Genomic DNA, 18,501 nt, shown 5'->3' with positions numbered 1-18,501 from the left:
CTGCAATAAAACAGGCACGAGAGACTCAAGTCAAACTCTAGCCCAGAAAGCTGGCTGGAAAGAAGAGTTTCTTGTTCCATTGTGTGTTGTCTTTTACCCTTAGTACAGAACTTTAAAAAATCTGGTTTTAAGAGAAAAATTATGCTGTTTCTACTAGTTCCTAGTGCTGGGGGGGTCTCTCAGCAGGCATTTCATTTCTTCCACAACACATTCTCCTGATGCCTTAGTATAAATTAGACTATCAAAGACCCCTGTGAAGAAGAGACCAGCACAGGCACATCCTCAGCAATTCCATGGCAAAGAGGCACAAAGAACTCGCCTCATTTCTTCAATGAAACCTTATGGTTTGTCTTTTCAAATCCTGATTATCTGTGTGTCCTACAGCCCTGCTCTGCATGTGTTTGAAGAAATAGTTTGTTGCTTTTTGCTTATTGTTCCTGAAATTCTTCCTTGACTTCCTTCTCAAATGTTAGTGTTTCATCCCTTTGATCCACCTCACTAAGACAGGTACTCAGGCCTCTTTTAGGGAAACATCCCCATTTTCTAATCCCTGGCTTCTTATTAAAGAAACATCCAAAGTAGGGGGAAAAAAAGGAGCAGCAGCTCTCTGCCACTGCACATTACACTTCCCATGGCCCTTCTGGGACTGGTGCATCACAGAGAGGAACACCAGGAGTTCATCCTGCCTAGGAAACAGGGCTTTAAGCTCTGCTGAGGCTCCTGTCAGGAAAGAAAATGGATCAAGGCACATATTTAGTTTTGTTACTTATCCAAACAGAAATTCCTAATCAGGGAAGATGTGTTGATGTGCAAACTCTACAGCCATGGGATGGAAAAGGTCTGATGTCCAATGTGATCCTGTATTTCCTGAGAGTTACAACAGGAATATTTTCATCCAGGAGAGGCCAGGAGAGTGCTGTGCCCCCAGCAAGCCAACAGCAGCTCACTGTGATTAGTGTCAGTCACTGGACTGGAAGTGATGTGTGCCCAGAAACAAAAGCCTCACCCAGGTACTGAGCAGTGGCCATAATATGGACACAGCTGCACAAAAACTGGTGTCCAAACTCCTGTGTTCTGACATCAGAGAATGGAGTTTGGAAGGGCCAAAGAAGAGCCCTGAATTCTGGCCTCCTGCATTCACCACCCGCTCCTCCCACCACAAACACCCTGTGAACATCCCTGGTGCCTGGGAGGGAGGGAGTGCTCTACTCCTTCTGTGAGTAGATTAAAATAAAGCACTTTTTACCTAAAATCATCTCTTGTCTACCAAAATAGGAAAAATGGCAAGTCATACATTTATAGCACGAGAACAAACTCTAGTCTGGAAATAACTCTGGCACTCAGTATTCACGATTTCGTGAGCAAGCTGACCTTTCCTTAACCACTTCATCAAGAAAGGCAGAGAGCAGAGAACAGAAAGAAAGCTGGATTTTGATAATGTCTAAAACTAATCAACAGTCCTGAGCCCTGCAGGTCCTGCTCAGCTCCATGGGGTGATGTCCATCTCCAATATAACCATCCAAACATCTCCCCCTGCCATGTTCTTCCCCAAAAGGAAGAGTTAAGTGCTGGTTTCTCAAAAAAACCTGGCACAAGGGAACCCTGCAAGTGTCACAGGCAGAGAGAAGAGCCCTTGTAACAGAACTAGAAGTTGAGGTATCTGCTAATGTATTTATAAATCCAGAACACTGTGTTGCTAAATAAGTTAATATTGTTGGTATAACACACAAACACGTTTCACTGTGTTTGGGCTTTTTTAGAGGAAAAAACCCAAGAGTTTGAAGTGGTAACGTAGCAAAGGCTCTGATTAATGAGCTGAGCAACCCCCACTACATTCTTTTTTTCCTAGGGCTGCTTTATGCTACAAACATATAGACATTTGGTTTTAATTTCCCCAGGCAATTCCTGTTAACCCTGTTTCCTCCCTGCCCCCCTTCCACCTCCTCTAAAATAAATCTCTAGCTAAATTAAATGGGCCAAATTAATCCCTAATGCAATTCCACCAACTAGGATCGTTAGACCAGCACGATGAGTTTTGTCCCCATATGATAAAGCAATCATTTGTATTTGAGACCTTAAAAAGCTCATTTTCTGCTCTAATAAGAATCTTGTTCAAAAAAAAAAGCATATAAACATTTAGATTGACTGAAAAGAGACAGATGTTTTCAGCAGAACCTAATCACTGTTTTATGTATGAATATACTACGAAGTGTAGGTGTTTCTGCAGAGCAAGATTTTTCCTCCTTCCCTGCCTCTCTCAGGATCCAGTTCAGCTCCTTTCAATAGGTCTTAAAGGAAAAAAACCTCCCAGCACTGAGAACAGACCTGGGGACCTGAGTGTTAGAAAAGGGCCACGTGGACCAAAGCACCTCACGGCCCATCAGCCCTGGGGGAAAAGCAGGCATCTGTGGGAAGCTGAGATGCAGGAAGTTGCTCCCCATTGCTGGTTTGAACATATCACATGTTGCTAGTGATTAGAAGGTAAGTACAGCAGAAATGGGGCTATTTAGCTCTAATTATGGCAGAGTGAAATTAGATACGTTTATTACTCAGAGATTACGGGAGGCACTCTGTGCATAAGATTAAAATCCAGGTTAATTACTACCTTCACTGGCTCCCACTTGCTGCAAGTGATAGCACAGCATAAACAAAGTCCTACTTAACTTCCAGCTGGGTTTCATTTCTGCTTAACTTCCTTTTTTTATTTAATTAATCATTTATTGACTAAATCACCTAATTTCGTTCCTATAAAACCCAACCAAGATATTTTCTTGGCAGAATTCTGGTTTTGTTTTGACTTCTAAGGTACACAGGGGGTATGGAAATGAACACCTTCCACACAAACATGGCTGTAAAACTCAGGAAATAACAAAACATGTCTTTGGGTTTCGGTGTTGTGTGTTGGGGTTTTTTGCATTTACATCTGACAAAATCCAGAAAGTGAGTGATTAATTCCAGCTTTTAGCTTCCAAAGAATGCTTTGTATTACACTTCAAGAACTAAATACATTAGCACTTGGACTTGGATAATATTACCTTTTCCTCCTCCTCCTAAAGCACAGTTAGTTTGTAACTAATTGACAAAACAGGATCCCTCCTTCAATTGCATTAACGATTGCTTGAAAGCAACTGGAGCTGTGCATACACAAATGTCTTACAAAATAAATAAATAAAATCAAGGTCTTGTAGCATTTGAAACTGATTCAACAGAAAGAGAACACTCAGTGCTGAAGAACTGAGAGAACAGGAGCAGATGGAGCAAGCAAGTAGGTAAGAGAGGAGCTTGCAGTGAGATATGGCAGCAGTTCTGAAACAGGACAAATCAAAGATGTCAACAGACCAAAATGCTTTTCTGTTTGTGCTAAACCTGGGCACCTCGGTCAAGTAATGGATCAGTGGGTTTCTGGGAAGAGCAATGGCAGGTTCAGTCCCAGGGTCCCCATTCCACAGCCATTCCCAGCTCCCCCCAGTGTGGGGGAGGCACTGGAATGCACTGGAGGCACTGGAATGCACTGGAGGCACACTGGAGGCACTGGAATACACTGGAAGCACAGCACTCCCCAGGCAGGCAGCTCCAGGGGCTCTGCTGGAGGACACTCCCCAGACCACTTAATTCAGGGCTGTTCTGCTCAGCTTGGGGCAGTTTGAGGGGCAAGTCACCTTTCCTTAACCTAATCTTGCCTCTAGGCTGACTACTGATGCAGTGTTTCAAAGGAACTGGTTTTAATCCATGCTTTCAAGCTGTAGTTTGTAAACAGTCCCAATTTCTACATACCTTGGATCTAGGAGACTCCTCAGGAACTGGAAGAGCAAGAACTGGTCCTGTACAACAGGGGGAGAATATTATTATTCTAAATACTGTGCCATAAAGCAGTGATTCCTGACCTATACCCATTACAGAAAACACACTTCACAGCTGGTCCCTGCTGAAGAGGCTGGTTTGGGCATGTCCTGCACAAATATTCTGAGGATATATTTGCTGACAGTAACTCTGCTCTGTGAGTGCAAGCCATACCGAGCTCCAACTAAAAGTTGCAACCAGCAGCTCTGAGATGGTACATTTTTATGGTCAGAACTCTACAAACAGGGCAAATCATTTAAATGTAGCAATTCCTGCTGCTGAGGAGCCATCATTTTTTTTCCTTCTGTTTCTGGCACAGCAGCAACCAACTTACCACCTAATCTCAGCAAGAACAGAAGCCCCCAGTCCATGGAGTGGGACACTTCACCTGGAGGGTGGAGACGATGCTCTCGATCTGCTCACTGAAGTGGATGGCTGCCAGCTCAGCTGCCTTCCCTGGGCTCAGCACCAGCAGCTCCTTTGGGAGGGAAGCACAACAAAACCACAACAAAAACAACCTGCTTTTCATTCCATGGGCAATATCATAGAATCATAGAATCAGCTGGGTTGGAAGGGACCTCCGAGATCATCAAGTCCAACCCTTGCTCCAACCCCGCTGTGGTTCCCAGCCCATGGCACTGATGCCACATCCAGTCTCATCTTAAAAACCTCCAGGGATGGAGAATCCACCACTTCCCTGGGCAGCCCATTCCAAGGGCTGATTGCCCTCTCTGGAAAGAAATTCTTCCTAATATCCAACCTAAACCTGCCCTGGCACAGTTTAGGACCGAGCCCTCTTGTCTTGCTGAGAGTTGCCTGGAAAAAGAGACCAACCCCCCCCCGGCTCCCCTCTCCTGTCAGGGAGTTGCAGAGAGTGAGGAGGTCTCCCCTGAGCCTCCTCTTCTCCAGGCTGAACAGCCCCAGCTCCCTCAGCCTCTCCTCACAGCACTTGTGCTCCAGTCCCTTCCCCAGCCTCGTTGCTCTTCTCTGGACCTGCTCCAGCCCCTCCATGTCCTTCCTGAACTGAGGGCCCAGAACTGGACACAGCACTCCAGGGGTGGCCTCACCAGCGCTGAGTCCAGGGCAAGAATCACTTCCCTGGCCTTGTTGGCCACACTGTTCCTGATCCAGGCCAGGATCCATTGGCCTTCTTGGCCACCTGGGCACACTCTGGCTCCTGTTCAGCTCCCTGTCCATCCACACTCCCAGCTCCCTTCCTGCCTGGCTGCTCTCCAGCCACTCTGTCCCCAGCCCGGGGGGCTGCCGGGGGTTGTTGTGGCCAAAGTGCAGGACCCGGCACTTGGCCTTGTTGAACCTCATCCCATTGGAATCAGCCCAACTCTCCAACCCATCCAGGTCCCTCTGCAGAGCCCTCCTGCCTTCCAGCTGATCCAGACTCCCCCTCAGCTTAGTGTCATCTGCAAATTATGCAGTCACCAAGTCCATCCCTGCTGTGACTGCACCTTTGCCCAGATGAAGTGTAAAATAAAACACCATCACACAAAGAGTGAAGCTGGAAAAAACAGAAGGAAGGGTAGTTTGTAAAATGGCATTTTGGGAAGTTGATGATTTTAATACCCAAAAAGCCTTAGAGAACACAAAACTCTTCACACCAACTCAGTCCTAAGGAGAGGAAGTCATTCATCAGGTTTTCTGACAACTGCCTTTCCCCCCTTCCCAGAGCCAGCAGGAGAGAGGGAACAAAGCCCTCACCTGACCCTCAGGAATTTCTCAGTCCAGTGGCAACAGTGTTTAACAGGTTTGAACTGACCTGAACCAGAGGATTAAAAGCAACTTTCCTGTAACTATTCACTGTGACTGACACCTGTCCAGACATGAAAAAACACTAAACAATTTCTTTATTGCAATAGAAGGAAAAAAAAAATCTTTTAAATGCCTGTGGCTTTGCCTTCTGTCAAACTTGAGCTATAAGGCTTCCCACCATACAAGTTTAGAAAACCCAGAATACGAGCTTTCTGCTTCTAACCCTTCCACATGCAGCCACACTTCCAAATAAATGAGAAGCAACTGCTTCAAATCAATACTGTGTACCTGGTGACCCTTCCCAAAGACCCCTGCTGAGCCTAAAAAGGAGAAAACACTGCTTTACTGAACAAAACCAACTGTTTTATAACAGTAAGAAAAGAAAAATTTCAGAAACATACATGTGGGCAAAAAACCAACTGAAGTTCCTTAGCATTAACTTGTCTGAGGACAGAAAAGGACCACTACTGTGACTGAAGAGAAGCCTTAGGGTTTATTTTCAAGATAAACCTCAAGGGACTATGGCTGTTTAGGATGATGGGGAAAGTAAAAAGTGGCACTGACCACAAACCCCACTTTCCTGGTTTATCTCCAGATCACCCTGGAAGGGACTGACACCACCTAGAACTACAAGTATTATGGATTCCCCACACTCCCCCTGCACTCCCCCTGCACATCCCCACAGGGGATGGAGGCACATCTCCATCCCCTGAAGCAGACAGAGATTGAAGACATGGGAAAAATGATGAGCTGGAGAGGTCTAGCAGCAATCTGTGTCTTAGAGAGAAGCCAAGACCCCATCTTCCCACAGGTCAGAAGTGCCAGGGTGCCAAGGCTGAACGCTGCCATCACTGTAAGATGAGGAATTGGACACCACCCACTGTGAGGTCAGGGATGGCCATGCCCTGACCTTGCTGCTGCTGGAGATAAAAGACTTGCTAATGGATCCCCTCCCTGCTTCACAGCACTCAGGAGCCATCACCCCCAATTAAGGCTCCATTATCCAAAGAGCAGCAGGAAACCAGGAAACCAAGGAAGCCAGCCTGGATCCAAGGGATGCACTTACATGAGAGCACTAACCTTAGGTCAGAGCTGCCTCCACAGCTGGGACTAAACACTGGCACACTTGTGCTCACAGGAAAGCACCAGCAGATCCCAGAGCAACCAGCAGGAGCTGAGGGCCCCTGGGTGCAGGATACACTGTACCTACCTCTATGTGCTCCAGAGCTTTCTGCCACACCGACTGCTTTTCCTCAGCGCTGTAGCCAGGCATGGACAGGATGTTGTGAATGTAGTTGAAAACTTCTTCCTGCAAGGCACAAAGCCATAAATGCTGCAGTGTGTTCTGCAGCACTGCTGACAGCACTGGGCTTTGCTAAGGGAGAGCCTTTCTAACAGCCTTGGCAGGGCCCCAGGGTAGCCCCCCCTTAGCAAGTCAGGATGAGTTATCAGCAGGAGAGGTTCTATGTCCCTAAACAGTTCCTGAAGAACTGCCAGGGAAAAAGAGCCAAGAGGAACCCCATGCTAATGTGTTAAGCACTGAGGTCAAAGAGAATTGTTCTTCCACTATTAGAAATGTCCCCCTCTTGCTCACAGGGAAAGAGGACAGGACATCACACTCTAGCCAGGAGCACAGGCAGAGAAAAGAGCACCCTGCCAGGGGGTAGGTCAGTTTTCCCAGCGTATTCCTGAATCCCTCTTTGACATCAGCCTCTGCCCCAGGCTCTCCTGCACTGCCCTTAGCTCAGATGCTCTCCTGTACCGTGGTTTCTGACCATCTCACTGTCACAACCCTCTGTTCCAACTCCTTCACCCACACAACATTCGGCATCGTGGTTTTGTAAGGATGGGGTGAGCTCACACTTGCCATACTCTCATCCCAACTTCTCTTGGTGGTAGGGAAGAGAATACCTCAAAAAAACTGAGGCTGATATGCAACTCAAGCACCAGCAGAAGGTAATTGTGAAGAGACAGTAAGGGCAGAGAGAGATGTGTGCAGGGGATACAAGAGTGGACCGAGGGCAGAAGCCAAGTAGTATTGCAGTTAGCCACATCTGCAATAAATCCCACCTTGCACTCAGGGTTTATGTACTAGCATTGATTAAATTTTAAAATAGAGGAAAACTCTGAAGTTTAAAAAAAAAAAACAAACCAGCTCCTCTCCAATACACAAACACAAACAGCTTTGACTATAACTAAGAAAGCTCAACTGTAAAGGACATCTTTAAGTTAATTATGACAGAAGAGCAGGGCAGTTGTGCCCATCACTCTGGCCAGCAGGATAGGCTGCAGGGCCAGGGAGGACAAGGGCCAGGAGCAGCAGATTTCCTCACCTTTCTCATGGGGTCCCGCAGGTAACAGCCGATGATTTTGTCATAGCGGAGCTGCCGCTCGTACATGAACTCACAGATCTGGAAGCTGAAAGGAGAAAACTTCCCATGTCAGGAAACCCCCACTCAGCTGAGCCAGCAGAACAGGAGGCAGCATTGGGAAGCATCTTCCATGGAGGTGTTCAGCACATAGGCTGCTTACAGATGCCATTTGGTACCAGCCCCAGGGCAGCTGGCCTTTATTGAGAACATTATCACAGAACAGAGAAAACTGGAGTTACTGAGGTGAGAGACAAGGGACAGAGGACAAAAATCCTCAATGAAATCAGGTTTCACAGGTTCTGCTGTCAGTAGAATTATTCCCACAGCACTCTGCTCTAAGGTAGCCCAATCCACAGAACTCATCTGAAGAAACTCGCTGAACATGACTCAACAGTGTGTCATAACACAGCTTCCTACCTTCAAATTTTAACAAACAGCTTCAATATTTTGAGGCTTTGGATAAAAACAGATGTAACTGAGGCAAAACAAATGAAAAGTTTGATAAATAATATTACACTACAGCTCTGTTAGCTCTGATGGAAGTGGCTGAGCTGGGGGGGGGTCTGGCTGTCAAATTCTCTGAAGAAAACACAAAAAAAATATATTTATTGAAAAATTGGATGGAGTCACTCCTTTTAGGACACAGGCATGGCAGCCCCCACCACTGCATCCCATCCCTGTGGTCCTTTGTAGCACAGTGGATTCATTCATGTAACACCCAAACTCACAATGGCTGAAGGTGCCTCCCTGGCTGGTTCTTTTCAGGCATGACAGACTTTTTCTGGAATCATAAAGCATCTAAAGGAGATGCTGGAAATTTTTAGCCTTTCCAGACACTGTTTTTGTCTCTCCTACTCACTTCTAAAACAAGTACCACGGGGGTGGCTCCAGACCCCATCGTGCTTTTAAATCCACCTGTGGGTCTCATCCCAACGAGTCACCTCCATCTGCCAGTGGCAGAGCATTCTAGTATCCAACTATACCCCTGCACAAAGCCAGGGCTCTGGGACAGGGAATGCCAAAACTCATCAACTCCCACAGGGCTTCTCCTGAAGGGTTTCCACAGCTCCACCCCCTCCTTTCTCAACAATGCTTTCTGTAAGAACACCCAGGACAGACAGAACGACTGGGACAAAACGTGACTGTCTCAAATGAAGCATGGGAATGTGAATGCACAGGGAAAACCATCCCAAACACAGCTGCACGGGAGGAACAAGAAACGTGGAGGGGAAAAAAAAGCTGTGGAGGAGATTTAAAGGGAGTATTTAAATATCACACACAAGATCTAAAGGCAGCATTTACATAATGTGTAAAGCAACTTACAACTCAGCTTTCTCTGCCATTTGGATAAGACGGCTCTCCTCAAACTGCACTATCCCTCCTGCCTGGAGCAGCTCCAGCAGGACCTGCAGAGATTGGACACCAGTTATTTATAGGGCAGCAGCAGCTGGACAGCCAGTGCCATTACAAGTACTCTGCTTCTGCTCTTGGTATTAACACAGGGCTTATCTTCCTGACTTTTTAATTGATTGTCCATTAACTGCGAAGGCCATGGGCTTATCCAGAACTTCTCTGCCTCTGCTCCTGCTGCTGCCAGGGCTCTCCTGCAGGAATGCTGGGGCAGGACCCTTCCCTCCTGCTGTGCACAGCACTGCCCAGTTCTTCCATGCTGGTGTCTCTGGCACATCACCTTCAGCCAACACGTGCTCCCCGAGGCCAAACCCTGCTCCCCAGCCCGGCCTTCCCTGGCGCTCCAGGAGTGTTCCCCTGAAGGCCGTTACCTGCTGCCTCTCGGAATGGCGGGAGTCGTCATCCGGACTGCACAGGAACTCCAGGACCTGCACCAGGGGCACAAGGTGGGGTGAGTCAGGCCTGGACAGCCCAGCTGGGAGCACAAACCTCAGAGCAGATCCTGAGCATCAGCACAGGCAACAGCAACACGACACAGCGGGACAATCTGAGCGTACTCCCTACCTGGTCTCGTGCCTAAACTGGGAATACTGGAGTAACCAAGGACTCCAGGGGGGAAACACGTGACTCTGCACCAGGATCTAGAACCAAACTTTGGGGATCCCCAGGAATGCAGAAGAGCTCATGGAACCCCGTGGTCCTGCCTTGAACTAAACACCAAACAGCTGCAATCACTACACTGACCCTCCTGATTTCTCTCCTGGCCTGTGCCATCTCAGCCAGACAAACAGGAAATCATGCAATTCAGAACATTTAATATATCTGGAATTAAAGGGTTTAATCCAAAGCCGTTCAGCCTCCACAGAGTTCTTTAGTCTTTAATTACAACAAAGGACACATATTTTGTAATTTGTTTTTTATTAGTGTCTATATATCCATGTTATCATAATACAGCTGCTGTAGCCAATGACACCTCTTCCCCAGTCCCAGGAATTTCTGAGACTTCATCTAGGATATAAACTTAACCCATGCAAGCTTCAGGCATCCATTGGTGCATCTCAGACTATTCCCAACAGCAGAGAAGGGTAGTGGCTACACAAACTAAAAACTACCAGCTACATAAACATGCTCTATGACCTCACTAATGTCATTTATTTGACACCCCTTATAGAACCCCAGGATGGTTTGGGTTGGAAAGGACCTTAAAAGACCAAGCCCCATCCAACCTGGCCTTGGACACTTCCTAGGACCTGACCCTCTTTCTCCCACAGTTCCAGCCAAGCTAAAACACAGAGCCCACTGCTTGGAATGTCACACACACACAGGATACTTGCCTGGTCAAAAAGTGTCCTGTTGACAAACAAGGTATTGTTGGGCTTGGCAAGCTGACGGGCCAGGAAGGTGAAGAGACAGCCAACCTGTGATGGGGTGAAGTCAGAGTTCTCCACCATGACCTGAGGAGCAGCGGAGAGAAAAGGGAAAAATAAACCCACGAATGGTTGATTCTGCAGCTGCCTTTGGGAAAGGCATCAAAAATTGGGAAAGCAACAAGAAATCCCTGTACAGCCATCGTGTCTCCTCCTACCCCAGACATCCACACCACCTCCTGTGTGAGTCCATCCAGAAGGTGAAAACATAAGTCACCTGAAGACACAGACAGTGGATGTGCCCTTGCTAAAGCACCTCTGTCCTCAAGCTGAATTGACTCCACCTCCCTGCCATAAACTTCTTGCACGTTCCTGGGTTTGGGGTGTGAAGGGGCTCCAAACTCACATTTATCTCCATCTCTGCAGCCTGTGCTGATCTCTGGACACATAATAGGGCTTCTGAACAGAGAAATGTTGTCACGTGAGTAAAAATATAATTATTGTAGGAGAAAAAAAAGATACATTTCACTTCAAGCCCCAGGCACTCACCACTTCAGTTGTGGTGGGCAGAGAAGTGCTCTAATGGCTAAGAAATGGCTGCAGGTTTGGGGAAAAGCTTTTCCCACATTAAATTAGCTGTTAGTCTATTAATATTTTGAGAAATTTGTGGCTGTGCTGACTTGAAATTACAGTAAAAGGAAATATCTGAGAGTCACTACAAAGGAGATTTGAAATTCAAGAAGTGCTTGTCACTTGTCTGGCACATAAAAAACTAGCATGATGTGTCCTGACTTGGTGTCTCAGACTTCTAAAAAATCCTGAACACTAAGGGAGAGTGAAATGCCCCTGTTTGGAGAGTCCCCTCTAGGACCAGTGGGTTTAGCTGGGAGGAAATCCATCACCTGAATAACTCTGTCAGCTGAGGTCTCAGAATTGCTCCAGCAAAGCCCAGACATGGAGCAGCTCAGTTTATAACCTCAGTCAGTCACAGCTGGGGGGATGCAGCTGATTTTTTGAAGTGACCAGAGTCCCAGATTCCCATGAGATGCCCATGGTTATGTGACACAAGTGGAGGGAGGCAGGTCAGACACATGAAAGAATCAAGCAGAGCTCTGCTTCAAACACCAGCTAATGCTTCAAACACCAGCTAATGCAACCATTCTTTTTCAATCTTCATTTTCTGTTTAAAAAGGCCATTTCATGGAGGAGCCTTGACAGAACAGTGTTACCTAACAGCACTAAAAATATGACTCACTAAAACAACTGGAGTGTTTGATTCATTTCAGCTTTGTTTTTCACAAGCTGGGTCCTCATCAGCCGATGTGCAGGTGAAAATACTGTATCCCTGAAAGAGCAACTCCACAGAGGCTGCAGGCCAGCCACAAGGACTTGCTAAAACACCATTTATTTGGCAAAGCTCAGATCAGTATTAGCAGAGTGTCTGTGTTGACCAAACTGTTTTGGAAGTGCAGCTATTAACTAGGCAGGGGTTTTTTTGCCAATGACAAATTTAAATTAAAAGCTCCAAGATTTTTTTTTTTTATTTTTATCCAAAAGGAGGGCAGATTCCAGACCAAGGAACTAACACCAAACTGTTTGACTGAAGATGCAGTGCTGCAGCACCCCTCTCCCCTCCAAGAGCAGGGTGAATTCTGTGGTGGTGGAGCACAGAGCGGGGCTGGTGCCATGGAACACACCCCCAGCACCTCTGGAGCACAGCTGCAGTGCCATCTCCTGCTGCCAGCAGCTCAGGACAGTGCCATCTCCTGCTGCCAGCAGCTCAGGGCACAGCAGAGCAGGGGCTGAGCCAGCCCAGGGGGGACAGCCCCCTGCCAGCCCATCCTGCTCGGCCCACAAAACCCCCCAAGGGGAACTGTCCCACCCACTGCAGCTCTGCCACCCCAGGCACTCCCTGTGCCCTCGACACTGATGGGAAAATGCTACTTGTGCTATGTTCAGCCATAAACCCCTCCAAGTGGAGTCCCTCATTAGTGCTGACAGCTCTGCAGGGAAGGAGAAGGCGCTTGGCAGGGAGAGCTTTTCATGGAACATCCATTGTGAGCAGGGGCTGCACATGACAGTGATTTCTGGAGCACCAGGCTGAGAACTCTGACATTCCTCTTCTCTCCCATTTACTGAAGATAGGCCTGTCATTCTGGGAGTGCTCCCTCCCAAACAGCACTCACAGACATGGGGAGCAGGGATTTAGCAGGAAAGCATTGGCACCCTGCCAAGCACAGGATTCCTGGGACCTTTATACCCCTGCTCAGAAGGAATAGGGGAGTGGATTCCGTGAGAAGCAGATAAAAACAAACTTAACAGTGCAAAGAGGAGAGATCTGACAACAAAGTACAACCCAGGAGAAATCACAGACAGGAAAGGAGACCTCTCTGTCACCATATTTAACATGCATGAATCATCACTTCCAAATATCCAAATGACACCCTTGGCTGAGGTGAATCCATGCTCCTGCCCATCACTTTCCCAGAGGTGCCAGCCAGGGCAGGACTGCAAACACCTCACCCAGCTAACAGGCTTTACTGCACAGTGCTGTACAATCAGCCAGATGCAAACACAGAGCTTCATTTTCAGGCACACTCACCTTCAGAAGAATGTCCACAATTCTCTGTTGATATTCCACAGCTTGCTTGTCATTCTTAAAGTCTTCAAAAGTCTGCAGGAGGCAAAACACTGACACCTTGAGCAGAATGCTCTCAGAACACCAGCAAACACAAAGCAGCCACATCACAAAGCTGACAATGCTGTGAAGTCCTTCCTCTGCATATCCCTAGGCAGCAGGTTCCAAGGTATAATTTGGTCTTTTGTAACTACCAAAATGGTATTTACATATTCAGGTAAAAGTAACAGGTCCAAACAGACAGAGGAAACTCAAGAAATCTGGAAAGGTAGAAAAGCAGATCTCTGTGCAGGAGAAAGAAGTAGGTACTAGAACACTCTTTACAAACCCATTATTCTTGTTTTACCTGTGCTTTAAAGATGATCTCTGCTACCAGAGCCTTCAGTGTGTAATGTCACGTTCATCAATTTATATTTAAGGACATAAAAGACTACTGTGATTCCCCCAACAGAACACCTCATAGAACATGCATCAAAGCTGTTCCTGCCCCGAGCCAGGCATGAAGTCACTAACAGGAATGCCACAGGTGGTGCACCATGTGATGGAAGAGTTGGCATTGCATTTTCCCCTGGGGGTCAGAGGTCTCTTACCAGAGCCAGGACATTGAGGAACTCCCGGGTGTCGAAGTGCAGCAGGGTCCGGACATAGGGATACACCTCCTCATCCACGGAGCCCTCCGCCGAGTGCAGCCGGATGAGGAACTCAAACACCTGCCAGGAGAATTCCAACACACCTTCCCTGTGGATTTCACACACTGGCAGCACAAGTGCATGGGAAGGCAGCATTGTTACCTGCCTTGCACTGAGGCTTTAAAGGCCCTTGGGAGCCCATCAGGGTTCCTGCTGGAGTGATGTTTTCTGCTGCTTGTCAGCAGGAAAAAAATTCCCCCTCCCTCAGATTCACAGACCAATTTAAGATCAATCAAAATTCAAGATCAAACAAAAAATAAGGCTTATTTATATTTGCAGATGGAAGTGTGTGAAATTAGAAAACTCCCTCCCCTTCCTGGCAGCTTTCCTGAGAAGCTGTGCAACTCCTCCTTATCCAGGGCACAGCTCTCCTTGTCAGCAGTTCCCTTGGGAAGAGCCAGTCACTCTGCCCCCTCACTTTGAGGCACAAAGCTTTTGGCACTGCAAAGACTGACTTTGAGGTGCTATTCAATTCTCTGTCTCCTCCACTGACTTTGCAGTTCCTGAAATTCGAGGTTGTCTTCCAAAATAAAGGAAACTCCCTTTACTGAGCCACTGCCAGAGGTGCCCAGACCCTCCCAGGGAACCAACAGGGCAGTGACAGCTCCAGGTGCCAGAACAGCCTCACCCAGAGCTGGCTGCCAGCAGGGAGGGAGCAGACTGCTCCAGGCTGGCACTTGGGAATATGTGTGAGATACACACTGGGATCCCACGGACACCTGACAGGCAATGTGCTCTCCCAGCCACTCTCACCAAACACCACCTGCCCTCATTTACTCCTATCCTGAGCTATTTTCCCTGTCACCACAGTGACAGTGAAGCCAGCAGGAATTAGCAGCTTGACTTTGGGACCCACACCTTCCCTGTTGGTTTCCTTGATCCTGATATCCACCTGCCAGCTGGGAATGCTTCAGGAAACAAACCCAACCCAGCAGACAGAAAGGTGTTACTGCAGCCCAGCCCTCAGGGCTCACAGAAAGGAGGGGCTGAGGGCTCCTCCCAGAGCTGCTGCTGCTGCCTGGGCTCTGCTTCCAGCTCAGAGGTGTGCAGGAGACAACCAGACAACCTTGGGAGAGGGAAACAGCAAAGGACAGTGAAGTTTGCACAGCCTCTGAGGAAAGGGTCTGTAGTAACCCAGAGCCATCAGCTCTGGATTAGAGGAAAAAAAACCAAACCAAACACAAAAAACCCACACAAACACAAACCTGCCCCACAGCCAAAAAATACCTGTGCCATTGTACTGCAAAGAGAAAGTGCAAAACACAGTGTGCCTCCTCCTACTGAAAGCCTGAAACCGAAGGGAAACGATAGAAACCCCAACAGATTTTTGTGGTAAAAGTGGACAGAAACTCTGGAAAAGCTTTTACGAGCACAGAGGGATGATAGGGAGCATCCTCTCTTTTAAGAAATTGTCTGAGATGACTCCAAACGAGTCAAAAGCCTCAGAGAAACCTACGACCAAGAGCTGCTTAGAGAGACATTTCCACCCACTGTTAATCCCTGTGTTATGTGCATTTGAAAACAGGGAAGATCCTCACCTGTTTGACACATCATAGTCAAGTTTAGGAAGAAGAGGGAGCTACAAATTACTGGTAACTTTGTGGTAAAGAATAAAATAAACCCAATCATCAAGAACTCTACGTTCCCACACCCCAATCTACAGTTGAAAGAAGAATATTAAGTTTAAATGTTCAGACTGCAACAACTGTTTGATTTCATTCTTTAAAAACTAATTTGGTATTTACAGGAGGATACACTCATATAACAAGGATGCAGCTATTAGACTGATGATGGTTTTGCCTCAAAGACCCATGAAATAAGACATATGCAGCTTCTTGCAAAAACCTCATATGGGAAAGTTGCCTTCCAAAAGGTTTCTCACCTGATTTTTCACCAGAGGTACCAGATCTTCAGGAATATCTCCCAATGGATATGCACGGCCTGCCAAGCAGCAGCTACAGAAAAGGAGGGGAAAGGCATTTTAACATGTCCAGACATTAAACAGATTGAGGGGAACTGATTTTTTATTTTCTGAGTTAGTTTCTAGATTAATCTTAAAACAGGGCAAACCAATTTATTTTCTAGATCATGAAAGCAAGCACTGCAGGCAGCACTGCTGTTAATATACACTGAGCCAACACACTGCAATTATTTGCATCTGAGGTGTCATTTCACAGCAGAAAAGTGCTGGGGAAGCTCAGGATTTCTCACAGAGTTCTTTACTTTTGAATTTTAGGAGCAACCTGCTGCAAATGACAGGCAACACAGCAAGGAGCAACTGAGCAGAGCCATCCCAAAAGGCAGGGCAGCAGGGCCAAAACAGCTGCTCAGGCTGTGGAGGCCTCCTTGCTCCAGGAGCAGCATGTCACACCCAGGACTAGAGTGCCTCTAACCCCATTCTGAAGCTAAAAACATGGGGCTGGCATATCAGCAGTAACCCGAGCTCTGCCTCCAGCTTGATCCTGCCTATCCCCTCACACCAGGTGCAACAAGAAGGCACTGCAAATTTAAGTCAGCTGCAGTGAGGACCCACTGCTGTTTTACACACCCTCCCTATAAGATTCTGCAACTACAGCATAAGAGTTTAGCAAATTTAAATGTAGCAAGTTTAAAGTCTGGTGCCACAACTAGGCAGCACCTCACCCACTCCCCGAATGGCCTTACCTTATATACACAAGCAGCTTGTTGCCCATTATCACCTGCTCATCTACAAAACAGAAATTATTTGTCACCTTTTCTTCACAAGACAAGATAGATGCAAGTCTTCTCTCAGCTGTTGGCAAAACATCTCATCTGCACGCAGAGTTTATCCCACAGAAAGCTGAGCAGCTTCCCACACAGCAAACAGTACCAGAAGACTCTTCTGTTCTCCAAGACCCTTACACTAGGTATGCATTCCCTTTTTGCATCTCTGTTGGAAGTGACTAGGAATATTCAAAACATCAAATAAAAAACAGACACCCTCAAAGGAAAAGAATTCTGTACCTGTGAGAGACTTCCCAGCATTCAGTGGAGGAGCAATGACTTTGAACAGTTTCTGTAACAAGAAAAAAGGCAGTGCTCAAGTAGCTGGAAAAGCTCAAAGCAAAGAACCTGTGTGGTTTTAAAGCAGAGATCAACGGGTGTTTTCCCACAGAAACTCTCTATCACCATGTCTTTTAATTAAAAGGCACAGAGAACTCCAAGACATGGCAAAAGGATGCTTTTCCCAGCTGATGTTATGAAAAAACAGCCTTCATTCAACCAGATCTAACCCTGAGCACAGGCCACACTAAGAAAAAGCAACGTTCAGCAGTCCCAGAAGTAACAGTACGAGTATAACCCACCCCCCCATGTCCTGTTCCTGCATCTCCTGCCAGCAGAGATTGTGCAAACCTTCAGCCCACCCAGCAGCATCACCAGAGCCTTCAGTTTGGGTGTGTAGAATGAGGAATTTTCTAAGCACTTAGTTGTAGAAAGCAGAAGAGTTTTTTGTAGTCATACAACTAGTGCTTGGTTTCCGGAAGTTCTTTTTCAAATCATGAACAAGTAAGAGTTTCTTTCCTGAGAAAAATCAAATGAGATTACAGCTGCTAAAAACTGGGCATTGAAGATTTTCACATTCAAATGGCCCCAGCTCTTTGTTTCAGCACTACTCAGAAAACACCAGCAGTGCTTCCAAAGTGAAGCACAGGATTTCCCTTGAAATGGAAGAGGGCAAGAACACAGAACACACGGAATGAGAAGATAAAGTTTTGGGTTTGAGCTGCTGTTTCTCAGGAGGAATGTATGAATGAACACCCCAATAACACCTCCCTGCACCCAGCAGCTCTCCTACCTCCATGGGGCTGATGAAGTCGTTCATCCCACTGTTGTACACATAGATCATGGCATCATACAGACGGTTCTCCCAGCACAGGAGAACGACCTGCAGAGCAAAGCACAGTGCAGATACCCAGCTGCTCTCAGCTCACTGCTCCCTCATTCCCCATTGCCATCATCCAACAGTACCACTCAAAGCAAAATGAGACTTTCCACTTGCAGAACTAGTCTCTGCAGGGACCCCAAATCCCCAAAGGGAGTGTCCAGCCTACTGCTCGGGCAGCAAGCATGGAATTGAACTGTTGAGATTCTAACGCTCATATGAGGTTAAAGAACAAATAAATAAAAAATCAGTTCTTCAAATCTCTTGATTGCACTAGTTTGCCTTGTTGTTGGGCTAGTGAATCAAAACAATGAGTTTCCATCCTTGAAATGGAAAGTCATGGCACTGGAAAGCAAGATTACTGAGCAGGAACACCTCCTTGCTCCACTAACTTTGTTGTGCAAGAGCAAAGCAGGCTGGCAGGCACCAAGCTGACAAATACAACCCAGTTTTTTGTGCCTCTTCAGCCTCTGATGTCAGGCAAGGTACTCAAAATGGAAAAGGCTGATTGGGAATG

General features: G+C 46.9%; 1 protein-coding gene across 2 annotated transcripts in view; it reads right to left on the bottom strand.

Moving 5' to 3' along the window:
- VPS8 (VPS8 subunit of CORVET complex) overlaps window positions 1-18,501 on the bottom strand; it is a 63,893-nt gene that overhangs the window by 22,769 nt on the left and 22,623 nt on the right. For both annotated transcript variants that reach the window (XM_029962670.1, XM_029962669.1), the window contains exons 20-32: window positions 17,898-17,987; window positions 17,066-17,117; window positions 16,745-16,787; window positions 15,963-16,035; window positions 13,982-14,101; window positions 13,356-13,427; window positions 10,721-10,840; window positions 9,758-9,814; window positions 9,300-9,382; window positions 7,938-8,022; window positions 6,815-6,913; window positions 4,229-4,318; window positions 3,775-3,821 (exon numbers count right to left, since the gene is read on the bottom strand). In XM_029962670.1, coding sequence (XP_029818530.1) covers window positions 3,775-3,821; window positions 4,229-4,318; window positions 6,815-6,913; window positions 7,938-8,022; window positions 9,300-9,382; window positions 9,758-9,814; window positions 10,721-10,840; window positions 13,356-13,427; window positions 13,982-14,101; window positions 15,963-16,035; window positions 16,745-16,787; window positions 17,066-17,117; window positions 17,898-17,987 — 1,031 coding nt within the window. The remainder of the gene's footprint in view (window positions 1-3,774; window positions 3,822-4,228; window positions 4,319-6,814; window positions 6,914-7,937; window positions 8,023-9,299; window positions 9,383-9,757; window positions 9,815-10,720; window positions 10,841-13,355; window positions 13,428-13,981; window positions 14,102-15,962; window positions 16,036-16,744; window positions 16,788-17,065; window positions 17,118-17,897; window positions 17,988-18,501) is intronic.

The sequence above is a fragment of the Manacus vitellinus genome, unplaced genomic scaffold (genome assembly GCF_001715985.3).
Source record: "Manacus vitellinus isolate BGI_N305 unplaced genomic scaffold, ASM171598v3 scaffold_49_pilon, whole genome shotgun sequence".
Lineage (NCBI taxonomy): Eukaryota > Metazoa > Chordata > Aves > Passeriformes > Pipridae > Manacus > Manacus vitellinus.
This window is presented reverse-complemented; position numbering and strand designations above follow the sequence as displayed.